We start from the raw sequence: 22738 nt of genomic DNA on the forward strand, positions 1-22738 counted from the left end.
AAACTCTATGCGGCAGTTCTACTCTGTCCTATAGGGTTGCTATGAGTTGGAATCGACTCGACAGCAGTGGGTTTGGTTTTTGGGTTTTACCTGGGGTAAAAGGAGCCCTGGTGGTGTAGTAGTTAAGTGCTCAGCTGCTAACCGAAAAGTTGGCAGTTCAAACACACCAGCCAGTCTGCAGGAGAAAGATGTGGCAGTCCGCTTCCACAAAAATTACAGCCTTGGAAATCCGATGGGATGTCCTATAGGGTCACTACGGGTTGGAATCAACTGGATGACAATGGGTTCAGTTGGGGTAAAGTAGTGTCTCATTGCATTTAATTTGCATTTCCCTGATGGCTAATGATGTTAAGCATCTTTTCATGCGCTTATTGGCCATTTGTATATATATTCTCTGCAGAAACAGCACAGCTATTCAAAAGCAGCTACAACTAGGTAGCAGTTTATATGTCATCTCACTGAAAACACTATTTGGAGAACTGAGAGCAGACCCGACCTCCTGTACGTATAACACTGCTCATCTGCAAACAAAGAGAAAGCTGACCCTCATTAATCTTGGCCTCTGTGCATGATGATGTGAGCCACTTTGATAAAAGAAGGGCTTTTTTTTTTTTTTTGATTGGCTGGTCCACGGTTTCTCAGAGTTACTGTGCAGGTCTGGTGAGGCCTGAGGGTCTGTCTTTCTAAATCACTCTCAGGTGATGCTGATGGTCCCTGGGCCACCTTTCAGCAGCAGGGCTGTGGACATTTGTTGAGCTTTTACCCTGTGCCAGTCATTGTGCCACCTCATTTACACGCATTATCTCATTTCAGCCTCTCGACAATTGAAAATTAGTCCATTTTATAGATGAGGAAACTGAAGCTTAGAGAAGTTCATTGCTGTTGTTAGGTACTGTTGAGTCAGTTCTAACTTACTTCAACCCTATGAACAACACAACAAAACACTGCCCGGTCCTGTGCCATCTTCACAACCCTTGCTATGCTTGAGCCCACTGTTGTTGCAGCCACTGTGTCTATCAGTTCATCTTGTTGAGGGTCTTCCTCTTTTCCGCTGACCCTCCACTTTGCCAAGCATGATGTCCCTCTCCAGGGGCTGGTCCCTCCTGATAACATGTCCAAAGTACGTGAGACAGAGTCTCACCATCCTTGCTTCTAGGGACCACTCACTCTGGCTGTGCTTCTTCCAAGACAGATTTGTTTTTTCTTCTGGCAGTCTATGGTATATTCAATATTCTTCACCAACACCACAATTCAAAGGCGTCAATTCTTTTTTGGTCTTCATTACTCATCATCTAGCTTTCGCATGCATATATAAAAAAAAAAATACCATGGCTTGGGTCAGGTTCACCTTAGGCCTCAAAGTGACATCTTGGCTTTTCAATACTTTAAAGAGGTCTTTTGCAGCGGATTTGCCCAAAGTAATACATTGATTTTTTGACTGCTTCCATGGGCGCTGATTGTGTATCCAAGTAAAATGAAATCCTTGACAACTTGAATCTTTTCTCCATTTATCATGATGTTACTTATTGGTTCTAGTTGTGAGGTTTTTTGTTTTCTTTATGTTGAGGTGTAATCTACACTGAAGGCTATAGTCTTTGATCTTCATTAGTAGGTGCTTCAAGTCCTCTTCACTTTCAGCAAGCAAGGTGGTGTCATCTGCATACTGCCTGTTAATGAGTCTTCCTCCAATCCTGATGCTCTGTTCTTCATACAGTCCAGGTTCTCGGATTATTTGCTCAGCATACAGACTGAATAAGTACAGTGAGAGTATACAACCCTGACACACACCTTTCCTGACTTTAAGCCACATAGTATCCCCTTGTTCTATTCGAACAAATGCCTCTTAAGGGTCTATGTACAGGTTTCCCATGAGCACAATTAAGTGTTCCGGAATTCTCATTCTTTGCAATGTTATCCATAATTTGTTCTGATCCACACAACTGAATGCCTTAGCACAGTCAATAAAACACAGGTAAACACCTTTCTGGTATTCTCTGCTTTCAGCCAAGATCCATCTGACATCAGCAATGATAACCCTCATTCCACATCCTGTTCTGAATCTGACTTGAACTTCTGGCAGTTCCCCGTTGATGTGCTGCTGAAACTGTTTTGAATTACCTTCAGCAAAATTCTACATACTTCATTAACTTACCCAAAGTCACAGAGCTAGTTAGTAGTAGAGCTGGTTTTAGGATTCCAGAGACTGTGGTGTCCAGGCTACTTTGTCAAACCATCTCTAAAAAGAACCTACTCACCTCCATAGCTTACCAAGTAGATTTGTTTTTTTCTCATCCACATACCCTCAGTCATAAATTAATTTACTTACCTCTGTGATACTTAAAAAAAGCACAGTAATAGTAAACCACTGGTGGATAGAAAGTGTTATTAACTGTTGAAGACATTCCACAAGGCCAGGAAATGGGAAGTGAAATGTAAAAATTCGGGAATAACTCAAGGGCCGACCAACACCACTTCAGGCGAACTCCTTGGTGCCACTAGGTTGGCCTCTTTTACCTGAGTCACCGGGCTGCTCAGAGAGCATGAGTGCACTTCTGCTCCTGGCTAAAGAAGCCTGTGTGGGTGTCAACAGTCGCATAACAAGAAAGGTTTCCATGGGACTAAGGTGCATGCGATGAGCTGAGGGACGGAATCAAACGAAAACATAAAGCAAAATTAAATCAAAACAAAATAAAACATTTTAAAACAGCATAGTGTGGGGTGCAGATTAACTCTTGCGTGGCAAAACAAATGTGGAAAATAAATTAAAGAAAGTCTAGCAAAGGGTGGCTCTGGAGTTCATCAGAGTAAAATAAAACAAACGCTGTGTCATTTAGTTAGAGAGTCTGGGGATGTGCGTTAATTCTCTTGGGGTGCTGGGATTTCTTAAATGTGCTATTACAGTCCAGGGCCACATATCACTCTAATTAGCTCACCTCCCAAGATGTAACGTGAGCTCAATAAACCATTTACCCACCAAGTAGATCTACCATCCCAAAACTATTACTTCTACAAAACACTTGTTTTAGGTCCTCGTAACGTATTGGTTTGGTTAGTGAAATATGCAGACTCATAACAGCATAAAAATACATCCTTTCATCCTTTTTCCATGTAAACAAGGGCAAAAATTAAATGAGAAGCACAAAATAAAAAATAGTCACTTGATTATCAGCTTTAATGGAGACAGCAGTATGTATAATCCAAAATTCAGTAATTGGAATGTCATTTCTACGGTCTTGGAATGTATTGTATTGCAATGGATTAACTTTTCCAAGAAATCACTTTGTAGCTTTGGGGGACTCACTAACTCGTAAATGGTTTATACTCTGCAAGCAGATAATTTAACTGTCAACAACATACAATAGCATACTGCCATCTTTACATTTTAATCGTTGCAAAAAATGGATTTAACATCAATTTGTAGCCACATGAATGAATGAAAACATATGGATTATTCTCGCTAATGGAACAGCTTTTGATTAGTTCAATGCTTCCCAGGCTTCTACATGGCCTGCTGAGATTGCAGCTTCATGACACTTACAGGGTCTCCACCACACAGGATATGCCTCTGCGATGGAACCGCAAGGTCACTGCCAGTGAAACACAACCAGGAAGGCACACTGACCTCTTCAAAGTCACAAACATCCTCCTCCTTGTTCCTTGGTGATGACGTGACATGATAAACTAGCACCTGCAGTTCCCTAAACAGTGCTTTCAAATACATACTGAACATATGGGGAGTTTCCCTCCTTTCTCCCTTATCCTACATACCCTGAAAGGTATACATCAGCGACTTGTCTGAGCCTCTAGGAGAGGTGTGTTAGAACACGGGAGGTGTCATATCTATTCAGTTTCTCAAACTGGCACAAGTCCTGTACATAGCACCTCGCACCTCAAAACAGAGCAAAGGCTGTCCATTCTTTTCCCCTTTTAAAGGCCTCGTATTACTTCTTTTTTTTTTAATAATTTTTATTGAGCTTTAAGTGAACGTTTACAAATCAAGTCAGTCTGTCACATCTCGTATTACTTCTGAGCCTCTGCTTTCCCCCTAAAAAATGGACAGGTCTGCAAACTACGGGCAACTGCAGGGCCTCGTTTCTTCACATAGCAAAGTCTCCCAAGTGCCTCTGGGTCATAGTTTCTGCTCTTTGGGGCTAATAAACCATATGGCGTCACTAAGTGGGCAGTTATTTGTTTAACGGTCACATATGCCCACTGGTGAATTAAGTCCTGAGCAGATTGGAAGGATGGTGTTCATTCCTATCCCTATTCGGCCCCAAGCTGGCTCTTTCCTAAATACCACTAGTGCAGCCCTGGGGCTCCCACATTCAGAGCACAGCCTTAGAACAGGGTGGTAGTTGCAGAAGGTGCAAGAGGGGGCTCAAAGGCCAGCGTTAAGAGGTTCATGCAAGAAAGAAGAAACTGGAGAGACCAGGTCTACAGGTCACTTGCCTCGGTCTGGAGAATAGGGTATTGCCACGGTGGATGAAGACAGGCGTTTACTCATGGGAGTCTCCGTCTGCTTTGGCAAGTTCATGGCTGATGTTGAAAGTTTGTCACATGCTGCAGAGGAACACAAATAGATATTGGTACTGACACCAATAAAGACACTGGAATAGAAACACATAGTCCCAAGTGATCTTCCGGTCCTCCCCCAGCTGGAGCCCCTGGGGCACAGCACATTGTGCTTCCTTCCCCGCGCACCCCCCCACCCCCCACCCCATGAGAGCTAATCATTCTAATTTGGAAGTGCCCAGGCTACAGCAGCCGCTGGTCTGAAGCAAGAGCTTCTCTTCAATTTCAAATGTTCAACCTCACTAAACTGTTCAACTAAAGCCAGGCTAATCCCACCAGCAAATCATTTCCTTATGTCCAGTGATTTTTAAATATATTTCAACCACACAAAAAATCAATCTAGACCCAGATACAAATCACCACTGGAAACTAGTCTATGGTCTGATTGAGACTATGCGCTGAAACTAGCCTTTATCTGAAGGTTATCTGTAGCTCAGGTCGAAGAGAGATGTGATTTGTATTGTAAGGAGCTGTATCTAAAGCAGAATGATCGTTAGCAGCTGGTTTCTTCCTCTCATCAAGATATGGGGTCAAGATGCCTCTGGATGTTAATACTTGACCCTGGGTTTTGGTGTTCCCATTTTCCAGTCATTATTCTAGACTGGCTTCTAAGTCAAACCACACAGCAAACTAAGAGGTGCTGACAGTGCCAAGTGGAGCCATCTCGGAGCCTGAGGCAAAAGGAAAATGACATGCCCCTGGCATTAATGGAAGCAAACTCATCAATAACATTTTCGCAATCTACTCCTTTGCTCAACTCATTTTCAATTGAGAGAACTGCCACGTTTGGCAATTTCTCTTAACTAAGTGACAATCTGAAATAATTTTTAATTAAGCTGAAGTAAAAAATAAATTCATTTACGCTAAAAATTTCTGAAAAATTTTTAAAGATAACTCCGCTTTTGGTATAAATAAAATATTTAAACTTGAAGTGAGTTTTGATGTTCTGGAAAAAAACTAACCATTTAAAAAGATATAAAACATGTATATGGGAGTACACGGAGCACTGGTGGTGCAGTGATTAAGAGCTCAGCTAACCAAAAGGTCAGCAGTTTGAATCTACCAGCCGCCCCTTGGAAACCCCATGAGGCAGCAGCTCTACTCTGTCCTATAGGGTCACTATGAGTTGGAATCGACTCAATGGCAATGAATTTGGGTTGTTTTTTTGTTTTATAGGTGTACACGTCTTCCTTTTGCCTCAGGCTCTGATAGGGCTCAGCGTGACACTAGCCTTCAGAAATGTGATATTTTTGTTCATCGTGGATTGTTTTGCATTAATTTTATTGGGAAAAATATTGCATTAAAATATTTTATCTGGATTACTGAGTTTTGGGCACTGCCTACAATTTTGTGCCCAGGCTGAGTACTGAAGCCGGGGTGAGTATCACATTCACCTTACCCTGGTGCTGATTTCTCAGTGGGTGATGATTCAACTCTACCTGACCTCTATGTAAGGGGAAGCTGGTGCCAATAAGATCATTAACTCAGCTGTGCAGCAAACTGTTGGCTACTAAGCAACACGAATAATGATCATTCTTTGTGAAACAAATGCTGGAAACCAAGGATACTCATTCCCACTGCTCTAATTTGACGATCTGCATTGCTGATAAATACTGCCTTCCTTTTAAATCTTGTTTTTTCTTTGCCAGCGGAAGCTGGGTTGGATTTCTCAAGTCAGTATTAAACGGGAGCAAAGTTTTGCTAGTTCTGTTCTTGATCTAACTTTCCAGGTCTGTCTCCAAAACAGAAAGCCTATTAGACAGAAAGATGAAATCGAGAACAAAGTCAAATTATTGATTATTTGGGTTCCCAGTGTTAGGACTGACAAAGATTTGCTTCTATACCACTCCCTCTCAAATCCGGCTCCAGGAATCCATGACATTAACACCAAGCCCAAGTGTTCCACTGGAGCTAGATGAAGAAAGGTTTGGGTAACCAGAAGTGATCTGACCCCCTCTACTACCTTCTGTCTCAAACAGATGATCAATGAGTGTTCAGGTATAAATGCACAAAAGCCAAACACCAACAAGATTTTCAAGGCAGAAATTAGGGAGCCAAAGATGAAATGTCTCTACTGCATGAGGATGTAAGGCATGCACAGCTCTATGATGACAAAGGAACAAAAACATGAGGGTATGTCATTCACATCTCTAGAAAAAAAGTGATACTGGGTCAGACTAAGAAATAAATTCTAAAAGTGCTTGAGACAGACACACTGGAGATGGAGGAGGGTGATCAGAACAGTTATGACAAAATGGTATGGCCCGGCAATGTTCGGATATACCATTGGTGGCCTCAGCAGAGGTGGCAGCGGTCCCTGGGTCCGGAGGGAGGGTACTGGCCGCTAAACCTACAGGAGGGGGTGGGGTATTTTCTGATTCACCTACACAGCAGGAAATCAGAGCAAAGAGAGGTAAAAGAAAAAAGATCCCACTTTTTGTTGTTTTGTAGTCTCTAATAAGGGAAATTGTAAATGTAACTAAAATGTTGACGTCTCAAAAAAGAAAAAAAGTATATTCACTGTCAAAATATACAGTACATGGTTAAAAGCACAATACAGCCAAGTCAAGAAACTATACTATAAACTTAAACACATTTGCTCTCAGAAAGAGCTCCTATCCAACCCCCACATCATAGAACACTGAGATTACTGAAATGCAGTCAGACACTGAAGAAAAGGGAACAGAGCCACCCAGAGACTAGTAACAACCCACACTTTAAACATTTGAAAATTTAAAGATGGATAATAAGTCACCTTGAAACAAAATTGAAAGAGCAACAAAAATCAGTGAAGAGGGAAAAAACGGAACCGGCTGCTCTGCCTCCCAGATCATGTCTAGCCGTGATGGAACCTCTGCCACCTACCATCCCTGACATGACTGTCCCGGCCGGCCAGGGGGTTTTGAGCAAGGTCTGCAATTCACTTCCTTTGCTTTTTACATTAGCCTTGTGGGCATTTTGCTCTCCCTTAAAGCCCAGTTATGGCAACAGAAATGCACAGATTCCCCTCCCAAGAGAGGCACAGGCAGAAAGCTGGGCAGGTTTAAACCTCACATCTGAAAAAGGTACCCTGAAGTCTGTGCAAAGCTCTTGTGCGGCACCGCCCCCACCTCCCACCGGCCCTGCAATGCGGGCCTGCACCCTGCACTCACCGTCTCGGCCTCCGGACCCCGCGGCTGGCGTTCCTCCCCACGAGCACTTCTTCTTCAGCTCCAGCTGCTGGGTGCGCTCAATGGACCTGCGCATCATCGCCTCCAGCCGCTCCTGCCCAGGGCACGTAGAGTGTTGCGTCGACTGAGGACAAAACTGGCCACCCAGCCCACTGCACTGCCGCGCCTTAGTGCCGCGAGAGCCACCGAATGGGGCTTTCTATGCGGCGGGACCAAGGCCCACAGCACCCAAAACCCGGCCCACGTGCGGCCCCACCACCGGCGCACTCTGAGTGGGCGGAGAGTCAACAGCGCAGGCTGGGCCGCCCCCTCCCTGTGCCTTCCCGGGCAGAAGCTGCCGCTGAGTCAGGCCTTAATTTGTTTAACAGTGCTGGACAAAGCATTAACTCCTTGAGGCCGCTCTCCGACCGTTCAGTGGGAGAACTGGCATTTTGTTCCGGAACCATCAGCAGCCACTTTTGTTAAAGGCATAAAATTCTGATTTCAGAAAAATTAAACTGAAATATAATTTGAGTATCATTTAAATATAATTTAAGTCATGCCTTAAGCATGACTTTTTGGGGTGTGATATATGACTTTGAGATCTAGTACGCAAAGCCCCATCTTCATCTTAGAACTTTAAGTTTTTTCAAAATTGTGGTAAATATATATGTAACAAACATTTGCCACTTCAACATTCTTTACATGTACAACTCAGTGACCTGAATTGTTTATCATTTTGTTCAACCATTCATCTTAGACCTTCTTAAAGGGGAATCCATCGTTTTCTATACTTTGACACTTCTCCGCTATACAGAGTATTCTGGAGATACTACCGCATATTGCAAAATTTAAAAGAGAGTATGGAACCTTCCGGCCCCAAAATAAAGCATCCATGGGTAGGTAGGGGAAAAAAAGAACCAAACAATTTTAACCAGAAGAGACAAGCAACCACCAGGTTTCTCTTAACAGAATATTTATCGCAAGTATTCTCTTATTTGACTCGATGGCACTGGGTTCTTGGGGTTTTATTCTCCTATTTTAACCAAATTGTTACTTTCAAAAAGTTGGGCCCCACAGCTGGCAAAGGCTTCACTGGCATCCGAGTGAAGCTGTTCTAATTCTACAGGCCTTGCCTGCCTCTCCTGCCCCCATGACACTGCAAATACCAAATCCTCCACCGAGCTCTACTGGAGAAGGCCAGAAGCAAGGTAAACCTGACCTTGACACCCTTAGCCCTCATCAAACCAAATCCTGAGGTGCTGCAGGCACTGTGCTAATCCTAGCCTGACTCCAAAGCAAAAAGATGCTGTTTTCTCATAATTTAAAAAAAAAAAAAAAAAAAAAAAAAGGCAAGCAAAACAACTCTGGAGCAGCATCAACTGAGGAAGCATCACTTCAGGATATGGAAAAAGGCTCCTTTATTTTGCTCAAAAGAAACCAATAAAGGTCCCTTAGGAGGTGTACCCACATCTACATCCAGAGGGCGAAGGACAGCGTTTTGCTTCTCCACATCTCAGCCTCCATGCTCTGCCTAATCTTTCTCTGAATAGCACTTTGCTAAGAGACAGCTTCAAGGGACCTGTGAGCAGAAAGGAGGATTTTTTTTCCTCCCTTAAGTCACAGATTTGTATTTGCTAGCTTTTGGCCTGAGACTCTACAATCATGAGTGTGCATTTCCTGGCACAGCCCCGGCCTCACAACCCCGTGCTGTTAAATGCTGACTGCCAACTCTGGCAGAGTCGGCCCCAGAGAAGGTAGGGCTTGGAGGGAAAAGAACTTCCCTATCGTTTGGTGCCTGAAGTACATACAGTCACCTGAGACTGGGGCTGACTAGTTTGTTCACTACATGGATTCAACATAAAGTATTTAACCAATGACCTACTTTAAGCGTTGAAATCTTTCAGCCTAGAGTAAGCTCAGTATGGGTAGACTATGGTGGATTTCCTACATGCCAGAAAGACCATACACAACAGTTTCTCAACCACGAAGGGACCAATGAGAACAAAACACTGAGACTCACAGGATCAGCCTTATCACCGAACAACCATCTATGGGGCTCAACCATGAAGACACTCTTACCTAGACTGTTCAGTTACCCTCACAAAAATGTCTCTGTCTCCCACCTCCAATCCACTGAACTGCTCCAAAATCACCATTAGAGAGTTGTTACTCTGGGCCTTAAGTATGCTTATGAAAATGCAGCTCTCCCTGAGAGAAAGACACAATCGCTTTGTATCATCCAGCTCTTTTTGGAGAGATGACAAAAAATAGGTGGCAACCAAACTCTATGGGAAGGGAACTTGTGAAACCCAAAGTAGTCAGAATGAGGAGACTGGAACATGTCAAAACCAAAACTTGTTCACTTTACTCTTTTGTCTGAGGTCAGTCCTGTACAGGTCAGTATTGCCCAGAGTGTGTATTTTGCTGTTGCTTCGTGTGATGGAATGGAAAGAATCCTGGATTTGGAGTTGGAACATATGGATATAAATACCAGTTCTGCTACTCTTTAGCTGTGTCCTTGCACTAATCATTTAACCTGTCTGGGCTTCAATTTCCTCATCTATAAAACGGGGCTGTACCTCCATCACCAGACCACTCTAAGCCTACAGAAGAATGCTGGACATAGTAGCTGGCTTAGTAAGTTCTTAAGCTGTGTGAACTGAATCCGAATTTGAATTTGAAGAGGAGGATTATTAACAGGGTACTTTTTCTTTTTTTTTTTTTTTTAAATCGGAGGTTCTCAAACTTGTGCCCTCAGAATCACCTGGAGGGCTTGTTAAAACATGATTTCTGGAGCTTATCACCACAGTAGGTCCGGGATAGGGCCTGAGAATCTGCATTTTTAACAGGTTCCCAGGTAATGTTGATGCTGCTGGTCCTGAGACCACACTCTAACCACGGGTGAGAGGAAAGACAGAGAGACAGAGAGAAAGTTCAATCATCTGATGTGATAACAGTATTAATAAATATTCCAACTGCATGCTACAGACTGAAATTTCTACCAAGTTCTGGTTCTGGTGAGTACCATCTGATGATCAATAGATGATGGGGAAAGGACAAGGCAAATTCTCATCCCTAGAACATGTTCTACTGGCTGGGGCTTAGTGGAAGGAAAGAGGAGGCCTCACAATCAGGCCAACTTTTGCTCAACCTGGGATCCCTTGAGCTGTGGCTCTAGATCGCTGGAATTAACCCAGAAGAGAACCACAACCAGATAGCCTGCGGAGCAGGCCAAGCAGTCTAAAAGGCCCCCTGCAGGGTAAGGCCTAGGCACTGTCATCCAGACAGCCATCTCTGGCAGGAGTAGAGGGGTGACTGTGCTTTTTCCACTCCCCTTATGGCATGCATTCTGATGATGACAGTGCAGGGACAAGCCCCATGATGGCCCTCAGCAGGGCTCCCTGGTGGCCTTTCTCTCCACAATGAGAAGTCCACATCTGGCCAGAAGGCCATGTGGCCAGTCAGTGCCCAGAGAGAGTGGCCAGCCCTCAGCTGGGTGAAGCTCTTGTTCAGGTAAGTGAGTTCAGAAATCTCCTACTTTACTCCTAGTCTTGTGGGTTTTGTTAGGTACCAAGCAAGAAGAGTATGAGAAGTTCTGATATGTCAAAAACAATTTGCAGAACAATACTGAGGAAGTCAGCACAACTTGACCAAGGCAAGGGCATGGAAGCATCATAGACACATCCAAACTCCCTGAGGGACCTAATTTCTGGGCTGAGGGCTGTGGGGACCATGGTCTCAGGGAACATCTAGCTCAATTGCCATAACATAGTTTATAAAGAAAATTGTTCTACATCCTACTTTGGTGAGTAGCATCTGGGGTCTTAAAAGCTTGTGTGGGGCTAAGACCAGACTTAATGGTCTGACTGAGACTAGAAGGACCCCGGTGGTCATGGCCCCCAGACCTTCTGTTGGCCCAGGACAGGAACCATTCCCGAAGCCAACTCTTCAGACATGGATTGGACTGGACAATGGGTTGGAGAGGGATGCTGGTAAGGAGTGAGCTTCTTGGATCAGGTGGACACTAGAGACTATGTTGGCACCTCCTGCCTGGAGGGGAGATGAGAGGGTGGAGGGGGCTTAGAAGCTGGCAAAATGGACACGAAAAGAGAGAGTGGAGGGAGAGAGCGGGCTGTCTCATTAGGAAGAGAGTAATTGGGAGTGTGTAGCAAGGTGTATATATATTTTTTTTTTAGCAAGGTGTATATGGGCTTTTGTGTGAGAGACTGACTTGATTTGTAATCTTTCACTTAAAGCACAATAAAAATTATTTAAAAAAAAAAAAAAGCTTGTGAGTGGCCATCTAAGCTACTCTGCTGGTCCCACCCTGTCTGGAGCAAGGAAAAAATGAAGAAAATCAAAGACACAAGGGGAAGACTAGTCCGAAGGACTAGTGGACCACATCTACCACGGCCTCTACCAGACTGAGTCCATTACAACCAGATGGTGCCCAGCTATCACCACTGACTTTTCTGACAGGGATCACAATAGAAGGTCCTGGACAGAGCTGAAGAAAAATGTAGAATAAAATCCTAACTCACAAAAAAAGGCCAGACTTACTGGTCCGACAGAGACTGGAGAAATCCCAAAGTAGGGCCCCCAGACACCCTTTTAACTCAGTACTGAAGTCACCCCTGAGGTTCACCCTTAGGCCAAAGACTTGACCGGCCTATAAAACAAATAATAATACATGTAGCTCAACCACGTATAAGAGACTTAATGGGCACACCAGCCCAGGGGCAAGGATGAGAAGGCAGGAGGGGACAGGAAAGCTGGACAAATGGAAACGGGGAACCCACAGTCAAGAAGGGGAGAGTGGGGTCGCAGGGTTGGCGACCAATGTCACAAAACAATATGTGTATTAATTGTTTAATGAGAAACTAATATGCTCTGTAAACCTTTAACTAAAGCGCAATAAAAAAGAATTTGTAGAGTTTACACTACCCTTTGAAGGAGGCCTTTCCTGGTTATCTGCTTAGCAGGAGGAACATTCTGTTCCCAAACTCCCATTTTTCAGGGTCACTAGTCGGGAACCTCTCCTCCTCAAAGTGGAGAATGTGAACACACTGTTGTCTGTCCTACCCCAGGCTGAGTGACACAAGTTTGTTCCAGAGATTCAATTCTTGGGTGTGGTGTGGCATGTGAGGGTCAGAGGAACCCACCTTGGGGAGAAGGGAACCTCCAGCAACGAGTTCAAGGTCAGGGTATGCCTGCCCAGCCTTCATCTACCCCAGTTCTCGAGAGCTCTGGGAGCCAGGCCATCTGTGATAGTCAGGTCTCCCTCTGTGGACAAAGAGCTTCCTGGCCTCACCCCCTAAGAAATGAGGAGTTACCAAGAGCAACATTGTGGCAAAAGTAGGGACATGGAGCCAGGGCAGAGCTGGAGAGCTGGGGTTTGGGGGTGGTGGCCATCAACAGGCCTCCCATGAACTCCTAAATACCACACCCAGAAAGGTAGGCCTTGGTGGACAACACACACATAATTTCTGACAGGCTAGAGAAGTAAAACAGTCTGCAAAGGATGAACTCTTCCTGCAGATGCCTGCCCTTCTCCCTGATCAAAAAGCCATCTGGCACTGAGAGGATGGACAAGCTCCACAGCTGCCCACCAAGCAGGGGCAGCCCTCCCAGGGCTCACCAGTGAAGCGAGGGCAACCGCAGGGGGTGGCCCTGGAAAGGGGCTCCTGAGCGGCACACCTATCCATCCATCCTCCCCAAAGGTCACTTGTGAGAACACCACACAGGACTCCACACCAGCAGAGCACGGCCACTGACATGGTTAACAGGCCAGCCCAGGCTGTGGAAAGTCCCTAAGCTACTCCTGGGTCTCCAGGGCAACCAAGGGTGGGAACAGGTGGCAGAGGGAGACTGCTGCTTCCTCGGGTTGCCACACAACCAGAGGAGGCCCTGCTCTCAGTCACGCCCTGTTGGGCCTAGGCAGCAAGGGTGGGAGGGGAAAGAGCAAGCCTGGCTTGTGTCTGCTCACCATAACCAGACAGCAACCCCCAACAGACACACACACAACCACACACACAGATACACACACACCATGTTAGGGGTAAAAGGGAAGCATACAAAGCAAACAAAGAAGTCTCTGGAAGCTAAGCCAGAAGATATTCAATGGCATCAGGACCAACCATGTTGGGACATGACATTTCCTCATCTTCAAGAAGGGGGAGGGGAGTCTAACTATGTAAATGAAGATGCCTTCGGGACTAATGTTATCTAAAAAAAAAAAAATCATAGAGTGTCTCAAAGGCTGACCCCTGTGACAGTGTAGGATGTGTCAGAGGCTTGGGAACTGTCTAACGAGACTTCACGGTGCCCCTTCCTGGAAGCAGCTTTCCCTTGAATCAGCAGTCCTGCAGGATGTCAGAGAGCAAGGGGACAAGCTCTAAGTCATCAAGTCCTGGAGGATGGGAAGAGGAAGGCGAGGCCGGTGACTCAGGACATGCACATACAGGTTGGGAGAGGAGAAATTTGTCCTAAGGTACTGCAACAGCCTCCCACATGCTGGCATTTGTCTTAGTCTATAGGCTCCATACCATACTCTTTTCCAGGAGCTCGCCCTTGACCTTGCTTCAGCCAAGGTCAGCTGAAGGAACTGAAGGGAATCAGCATTTTGGAGCAATTACTATGTGTTGGCACTTCGCTGGGCACTTTCACCAAAGTTACCTCCGTTGCCTCCCATAACAAGTTGGGAGGCGGGTGGTAGTATTCTCTGTGTTGGGATAAGGAGGCAGTTAGAGGGTTATGTGACTCGCCTTTGGTTAGTAGCTGCTAAGTGGTAAAGCTGGGATTTGAACCACAACGGATGAAGCCACAGCTATCAGACTGCAGCCTGCAACAGTGAACCAGGGCTGAGCCCCTCGTTTAGGCCTTCATTCACTAAGAGGAACAAAGAAACCACCGTTGAAACTGTGGCTTCTTGGGCAAAGATGGGTTGAATCATGTGTGTGTGCAAATGTGTTTTTTTTTTTTTTAGGTAAAAAAGAGGAAGGGTAGATACGCAGTGATGAACTATTCAGAGTTTTTAAAAATACTGCATTTATACACATGTCTTCGTACCCGACAGTGCTGGAGATTAACAAATTTCTGTTACTCATACTAAAAGATGAGTCATTATACCTTATGAATAAAAAATGATCACCACCTGATACAAGGCTATGACTGCATCCTTAAAATACATGTGTTAAGAAAATCTATATTCTGAATATGCTTTCTAAATATATTTTCAGAGTAATAAAGGACTCTGTAAGGGTAGTTATATTCCATTTCTTTTTTTTAAAGACAACTGGAGAGAAAAGATAATTAAAGCAAAGACCTACATTAAAATCTAAAGATACGAGCATCTTTATATTTGAAGGGAGACTTCCATTTTCCAGCCGTGTCTGAGGAGCATGTTATTCTCTAACTTCAAGGTTCTCCTCTGGCCTTATGTCTGCCCTAGAGGTAGGAACTCCCAAGCTATGACCCTCCTCTTGTGTCTGCCATGGAGGCACAGACTCATGGTTGAAACCCCCAGGCCTACACCACCAAGTCCCTATCAAGGGACCACTCCCAGTCTTGACTTGGGCTGTAACCCCCAGGTCCACACCACCAAGTTCCTATCAATAACTCCTCCCAGTCTTGACTTAGGCTGTAACCCCCAGGCCTACAACACCAAGTTCCTATCAATAACTCCTCCCAGTCTTGACTTAGGCTGTAACCCCCAGGCCAACATCACCAAGTCTCTATCAACAACCACCTACAAATCTTAACTTAGAACCAGAGGTTAGGCCTGGGAAGAGGCCTTGGGGACCAGCAAATCTGACCTCCTCTCTTTAGAAACAAGCAAGCCCATAGAAGCCAACCAATTTGCCCAGGGTCACACAGCAAAATTAACACCTGAGTTGATGGACAAATCTCTTTGTTCCTATTCTAGAGCTGCTTTCACTGTCTGACGTCATGCTGCTGGAAGCAGGCATAGTAAGCCAGCAGGGAGAAGATTCAAGGGTAGATATAATACCCCAGAGCTGGGCATCCACCCAGCCGCCCTGAGCATAAAGCCCGCTGTGGGCCACGGCGATAGCTCGAAGACTGGGGTGGGCTCCGGGGCCTCACCTCCTCCTCCCGTAGCTTCTGCTTCCTCTTCTCTTCCACGGCAGCCCTCTTCTGATCCTCCCGTTGCCGCTGCTCCTCCAGTTTTCGCCATCGCTCCTCAATTTGCTTTTCATACTGGAGCTTGGCTCTTTTCTGTTTCTCTATGATCTGCTGCTCCCGGGCAGCTGGGGTCAGGAAATCGAAAGAGAGGCATCACTACCAGAGCACCCCATGCCCTCTGGATTACAACCCAAAATGCAAAAGCAAGATGGAGACCAAAAAGAGAGCCTGGTGGGAGCCTAGGAGGCAGTGATTAAGATGAAGGGCTTTGGAGACAGGCCACTGGCTGTCTCTGGGTGACCCTGGGCATGCTAACTACATCATTTCTGCACCTCAGTTTCCTCCTCTGCAAAGGGAGGAGAATAGTGTTCGCTACATCACAGTGTTGTGAAGAATGAATGAGACAATGCATGGAAAGTGCACAGTGAGTGCTCCACATGTGGGCGCTATTATAATGAATGCTATTACAATAGTCACGGCTATCATTGGAGCCCTGGTGGCGCAGCAGTTAAGAGCTCGGCTGCTAACCAAAAAGGTCACAGTTTGAATCCACCAGCTGCTCCCTGGAAACCCTATGGAGCAGTTCTACTCTGTCCTACAGGGTCACTATGAGTCAGAATCAACTCAGTGGCAACAGGTTTGGGTTTTGTTTTGTCTTTTTTTTTTTTGGTTTTGTGCACAAGGGCTAAGCCAGACCCTGGGTTGAGAGATAACAGAAGTACATATTCATTCAGAAACACATTATCTTATGCATGCATGCACCAGATATGAGCTAGGCAAGGGGGTGAAAACAAAAATCAGATTGGGCTTCCCTTCAAGACATTTACTCAATCTGACCAGGTCAGGGAAGAGGTCCCTGGGGGAGGTAATGCTCCAACTGACCAGCAGGAGACAGTCAAGGAAAGATCTTCTACATGAAAGGCACAGCTCACAGAAAAGCCTGAAGACATCAGAAACTTGACATTAAAACCAAACCTGTTGCTGTTGAGTCAATTCTGACTCACAGCGACCCTACAGGACAGAGCAGAACTGCCCCATAGGGTTTCCAAGGAGTGGCTGGTGGATTCAAACTGCCCACCTTTTGATTAGAAGCCAGATGCTTAACCACTGTGCCACCTGGGCTCCAGAAATTTGACATTATAAATACTTAAATGAGGGCTGGAGCAAAGTGCTGGGGGGGTGGTGAGAGGCAAGGCTGTGGAGACGAAAAGAGGGTACACTGCCAAAGACCTCAGAGGCAGTTGTATGCTTAAAGCAGCTTGTAGTGGTTTGTGAGAGCCAGTTATTGAATGTTCCGGAATTTTGTGAGCTGGTTGTTAAACTGTGGGTATCTTGAAATTGACTATGGTGGGAGTATTTCAACCATTAAAAAAAAAAATCAGTTGCTGTGGAATTGAGTCCGACTCATGGTATGGTAACTCCATGTGTGTCAGAGTAGAACTGTGCTCCATAGCGCTTTCAGTGGCAATTGTTGAATCCCCAGCTCTCCTGGGGGAGACAAGTCCTGATCTGTAGCTTTTGCCAATGTGTACGGTATTTGCCGGTGTTTATTTAGACCACATCAGTTCCTGTGGAGTCGACTCTGAGTCTCGGCAACCCCACGTGTGTCAGAGCAGAACTGTGCTCCACATAGTCTTCTATGGCTCTAAGTTTTCAGAAGTTGATCACCAGGTCTTTCTTCTGAGATGCTTCTGGGTAGACTCAAACCGCCAACCTTTCAGTTAACAGTGATCACCTTAACCGTTTGCACTATCCTCCCCTCCCCCCACAAAAAAAAACCCTGCCACCACCAAGTTGATTCCAACTCATAGCAACCCTACAGGACAGAGTACAAGTGCCCCATAGGGTTTCTGAGGCTGTAATCTTTACGGAAACAGACCGCCACATCTTTCTCCCACAGAGCGGTTGGTGGGTTTGAACTGTCAACCTTCAGTTAGCAGCAAAGTGCTTAACCGCTGCGCTGCCAGGGCTCCTTATTTATACTACAGGCATCAGCAAAAGCTACAAATCAGGGCTCCCCCCCGCCCCGGAGAGCTGGCTGTTCAACATTTGCCAGTACACCACTGCTCATTGGTCATGGGAGAGCTTGAATTTTATTCGAAGGTCAAAGTGTCACTGAAGGAGTTCAAGGGGGTGAGATTACCCTTACTAGGAACTGGAACCTTTCTGGAGAATACTTTGGAAATGTGTATCAAAAGCCCTAAAAATGTTCACATCAACTTATTCCCCTTTTAGGAGTTCATCTTAAGGAAAATTATGCAGGACGGAGGGAAAAGGTTATGAGGGAGGGGGAAATAAAAGGGGAGGGGAGGGGAGGGAAAAGGAAAGGAAGGGGGGAGGGATACCCAAGAGTTCTCATGCAACCAGGCACTGAGAGGGCACAGAGCACACAGAAAATAAGAGGGGACCTATCTCTCCAGGAACTCAAGATGGAGCTGTAAGAAATGTTTGAAGCTGAAAAGGTCACCAGAAGAATTTGAAAACGCTTTACTTCATCTCCATCTGTCTCAATCCCAAGGGGGAAACCACCATCTACCTCAGAGCACCCTGTGGAGAACACCAAACCAAAACCCACTGCTGTTGAGGTGATTCCAACTCACAGCAACCCTATAGGACAGAGTAGAACTGCCCCCGTAGGGTTTCGAAGGAGCAGCTGGTAGATTCGAACTGCCGACCTTTTGGTAAGCAGCCTGAGCTCTTAACCACTGCGCCACCAGGGCTCCCTGTGGAGAATACACTGTACTTATTTGTCTGTCCATTTGGGATATGTATGACAGCTTTTCTTAACAGGGGTTCCCCATTCTAACACAGAAAGTTACTTAAGTGCCATTTCCTCAATTCTCCTAAGGGCAGCTCATCTAGATGCCCTGGAGGTGACCTGAATGAGGGCATTGGGGCTTGCCCAGATGATGGGCAGGAACTGTTTCTATTTGTTCCACAGCCTAGATCCCTAGGCCCAGCCCAGTGCTTAGAACACGGCAAAGGTTCAGTGTTTGCTAACTGTTCTGAGAGTGTACGGGGTCATATTTGAGAATGTGCCTGTCTGTGTAAGCATACCCCCAATTCCTCCTGTCCACCTAGTAACTGTCTAGTTCACCTCCCATGCATTAAAAAATTTCTGCCTAAGGGTCTTCAGAAAAGACACCACCATAGCTCCACTTCCTTGGACCTAAACATCCAAAATGCACAACTTACCAAGACATTTCTCTCTTTCTTCTCGTCTTTCTTTAGCTAGTCTCTGTCTCTCGTCGGATTTTAAAAATCCTTCCATGCCTGCAAGGGAGAAAATACAATGAGACAGTTCTTCAGAGAGAAGCCGCCACCAACTACACTTTTCCCCTAATGCTGAGTGCCAGAGGCAGCTGGGCTCAAGCTGTGTTTGCCACACACACACGTGTCATCCATCACCATCGCTTCATCCACAGAAGGCCCTATCCATCATTCCCCACCACCTACAGCCAGGCCCCCACAGTCAAGTGGTGGCCTCCACAGCTTCCACACTCACCCACCAAACTGTGCTGTAGCGGCCCCAACATCGGCCAGGGACACTCAAGCCCTTCCCCTAATTCCCTGGCCCTGGAGAGGTCCAAAAGTGAGGTAAATGATGGAGAAGACTGACAGTGGGCAGAGAAGCCCACCTGGTCTCCCTGGCACCAGCTTCTAGTCCTGAGATAGAACCAGCTGGGAGAAGAAAGAGGCACAAAAGTGGACAAGATTTTGGATATGATCATTACATGGATTCTGACCATTTTAATTTCTGAAAGGAGCCAACTGCTGAGAGCACACATGAACTCTCAATACAACACTCAGGTTCAATTTTGGCTCTCCTAAGTTTGCTCCAAAGTCCATCTTATTATTTTAGGATCACAAAGAAAAATGTATATAATGTACTCCTGTTTGTCATTTAAGTATCTATAACAAGTAAGACGAAACAAATGACGGCTCCCCCCGCAAAATGCCCTGACATTAAAGATTAAGTGAACTTCATGATCGTTTTAAGATTAGAAACAATTTAGTGCACTCTCTTAAAATTGGTCGTTCCTGAGTATTATCTACATAAATGCTTAAGCACAACTTTCTGGAGAAATTGGCTTTAGTGCTACTACCCCCAGACGTGCTTTCCCAGAGCATGCGCCTTGCCCTTGGGCAGGCGGCGCACACTGACATCATAAGCGAGCTTGCTGCCATAGCAACTAGGTTCCTTTCTGGGTGGGTGGTTCCTGCTGTGACTTGCAAAGGAACGTAGGCCTCGGGAATGCGGCTTGGGAGGGCGTGAGGAATACTGGATTGCATCGATTCTGCATAGGTGTTTGATTCCACAGCCTGGATTAGGCATCAGGAATATTAAAGCTCAAGACAGAAATACTGGAAAATCCAGAAATCCTGGAAAAGAGCCATTTCCATGTTTTTTAAATCAACTCTTGATCATTATGTTACCAGCAATATGAACACCCTCAAGAATTTAAAGGCCCAACTCCTGGGCTCATCATTGCATTACAGCCCTCCACAATCTGATCCCAAACTCTTCTCAACTTGACCTTAGCACTGCCCCCTTTCTCCCATGCCCCTTCCTGCTCATCTCTACCCCTTCACCTGAAATGCCTTCTTGCATCCCCACCTCTCCTGTTTAAACGTTTCCTGCCTTCAAGACCCCCGGATCCCCACACGTGACGCTCTGCACTCCCACAGCAGCTCCTCACAAGGTTCAGCACACATATTTCACTCTGTTTTACCTTAGAGTTCTCCATCTGGAGAGAGGCTACACCGCACCTAGCGGCCTTGCTCATTTCTGGTCCTTGCCCAGCCGCGTTCACTGTCCCTCACACACAATGACCCTGAAGTGCGCACACAACGCTCAAAAGGCGGCAGGCAGTTAGTGAGAGGGGAGCGGGGAGGTAAAATCAACTTTCTCAACACTTTCAGGTTCTACTCTTGACTTCAATATTTTGATTAATAATAATTAGCTCTGTGTGAAAAGCTACAAAGGAAAGCCTCTAAGTGACAGCTGTCAATACCCACATCATCTCGTCTGCCAAGCCAAGACCCGAGCTGCACTGTGCATTATCCACACCACCCTCTAGCAGTTAATGGGCCTGCCTCACATCTAAGGTCTAGACTGGGAGTCACTCAATGTTTTCTTTAAACACGGGAAAGAAAGAAAAACTAAAAGAAAAAAGGATCAATTCAAGCACATTTTAAACTAGGCTGTGCAAACTGAAGGTTGTCTGTTCCATGCACATGTGTAACTTGCAGCTGCCCCATTGTGGGAACAGGTTAGGAGTCACACCTTCAAATGGTTTCCTGAAAACCTTTATCACCATCATGCTCATAGTCAGCATCGTCAGTATCATCGTAATAGGAGGCGGTGATCAAGCAGTTACTCCACCCAACAACCTTATGATGACAGAGGTACTATTATGGCTCTCACAGGTGCAGAAACAGGCACAGAGAGGTTAAGTAATTTGCCCTAGGTCACATCCCCCGAGAGAGAAAAGCCAGATTCCAGCTTGAAAACCTGACTCCAGGGCCCACACTACTAATTACTGCTTTTCTGTGTGGTTCCCTGGCCAAATGAGGAAGTTTAACACCTTTTCTAATGCCCATAAATAAAAGCTGTGACCTCATGATGCTAACAGGAACAAATTCCATCTTGGTCCCAGGAATGAGCCCACATATTCGGAGGGCAGCAGTGAGAAGTCTAAGTCATTAAAGAAGCACAAATTAAGCACTGGAGTCCCTGGGTGGCACAAATGGTTAAATGCTCAGCTACTAACTTAAAGGTTGGCAGTTTGAATCCACCCAGAGGCTCCTCAGAAGAAAGCCCTGGCAATCTGCTTCCAAAAAATCAGAGCCATTGAAAACCCCAGGGGGCCTCCATGAGTTCGAATGAACTCCACAGCAACTGGTTGGTTAATTAGGTGCTACTGTGAGCCAAGCACTAGCCCAACTGGGCACAGATGTTGGGGTTTGCTCAGGGAAGCTAATTATTCGGTTTCTCTTCACACTGATGTTTTGGAAATGACTGTTCGATGATACTTTTTTTTTTTTTAAGAGGCTGATCCTGAGTGGAAAAGGGGGGCAACCCTAGGCTTCTCCTCAACCACTTCTGCCAAACAATTCAGCTCTGACCCACTGTAGGGGGTGGGGTGACTCGATTAGCCCAATGTGGATAACCTGGAACCAGTTGTGCTGTCTCTAAGGTAAGCCACAAGCCACATGTGGCTACTTAAATTTAAGGTAATCAAAATTAAATACAATTACAAGATTCAGCTCCTCAGTCACACTAGGCATATTTCAGGTACTACTCTACTGGAGAGCGCTGAAAGTAAAGCCGGACAGCTCCCTCTTGTGATTTTCATGTTTAGCTGCTCTGGGACAGATGTGGGTGAAGAAGGTCTCAGAATTTTGAGTAAGGCTAGGGTAGGGCCTCCTCCCTTCCTCCACAAAGCATCAGTCTCTGCTTCGAGAAAAAAATGTCAAGCAAATATTTCCAGAACATCCATTCAAAGAGGAGCCAAATAATTAACTTACCTGTCTCCAGTTTCCACCTTCTGCCTCTCCATGACCCTCCAGAGGCTGTAGAGAGGCCCCTGGGCTTACCCAGAGGCAAGGAAGGGGTGGGGAACATGCCAGATCGCCCCTATTTGTTAGGGGCTTTTTTTTTTTTTTTTTTTTTATGGGCATGATCAATTATCACCACTGTAGCAACTCAGCCAGATCTATACCAGAGGAATCAAAGCGGGCGTGGATTAGCAGACCCCAAGCAAGTGCTCCTAACACTTGAACTCTGACCCCAAGGGACCTTCTCCAAAGATACAGTATACTCAAAAAGAGTTAATGTTGAAATTTGTTCCAAAAAAGACGCCTTCTTA

General features: G+C 45.6%; 1 protein-coding gene across 3 annotated transcripts in view; it reads right to left on the reverse strand.

Moving 5' to 3' along the window:
• MAP7D2 (MAP7 domain containing 2) overlaps positions 1-22536 on the reverse strand; it is a 70481-nt gene extending 47945 nt beyond the window's left edge. Inside the window, exons 1-5 of one of the 3 annotated variants that reach the window (XM_064278079.1) lie at positions 19062-22536; positions 15828-15991; positions 7725-7836; positions 4450-4560; positions 2515-2637 (exon numbers count right to left, since the gene is read on the reverse strand). In XM_064278079.1, the coding sequence (XP_064134149.1) occupies positions 2515-2637; positions 4450-4560; positions 7725-7836; positions 15828-15991; positions 19062-19137 (586 nt within the window). In that variant the 5' untranslated portion in view covers positions 19138-22536. Of the gene's footprint in view, positions 1-2514; positions 2638-4449; positions 4561-6856; positions 6956-7724; positions 7837-15827; positions 15992-19061 lie in introns of all 3 variants that reach the window. The other 2 variants (XM_023555165.2, XM_064278080.1) reach the window with 2 other exon arrangements.
• Between the last annotated feature and the right edge of the window lie 202 nt (positions 22537-22738).

This window comes from Loxodonta africana, chromosome X, assembly GCF_030014295.1.
Source record: "Loxodonta africana isolate mLoxAfr1 chromosome X, mLoxAfr1.hap2, whole genome shotgun sequence".
In the NCBI taxonomy this organism is placed as follows: Eukaryota; Metazoa; Chordata; class Mammalia; order Proboscidea; family Elephantidae; genus Loxodonta; species Loxodonta africana.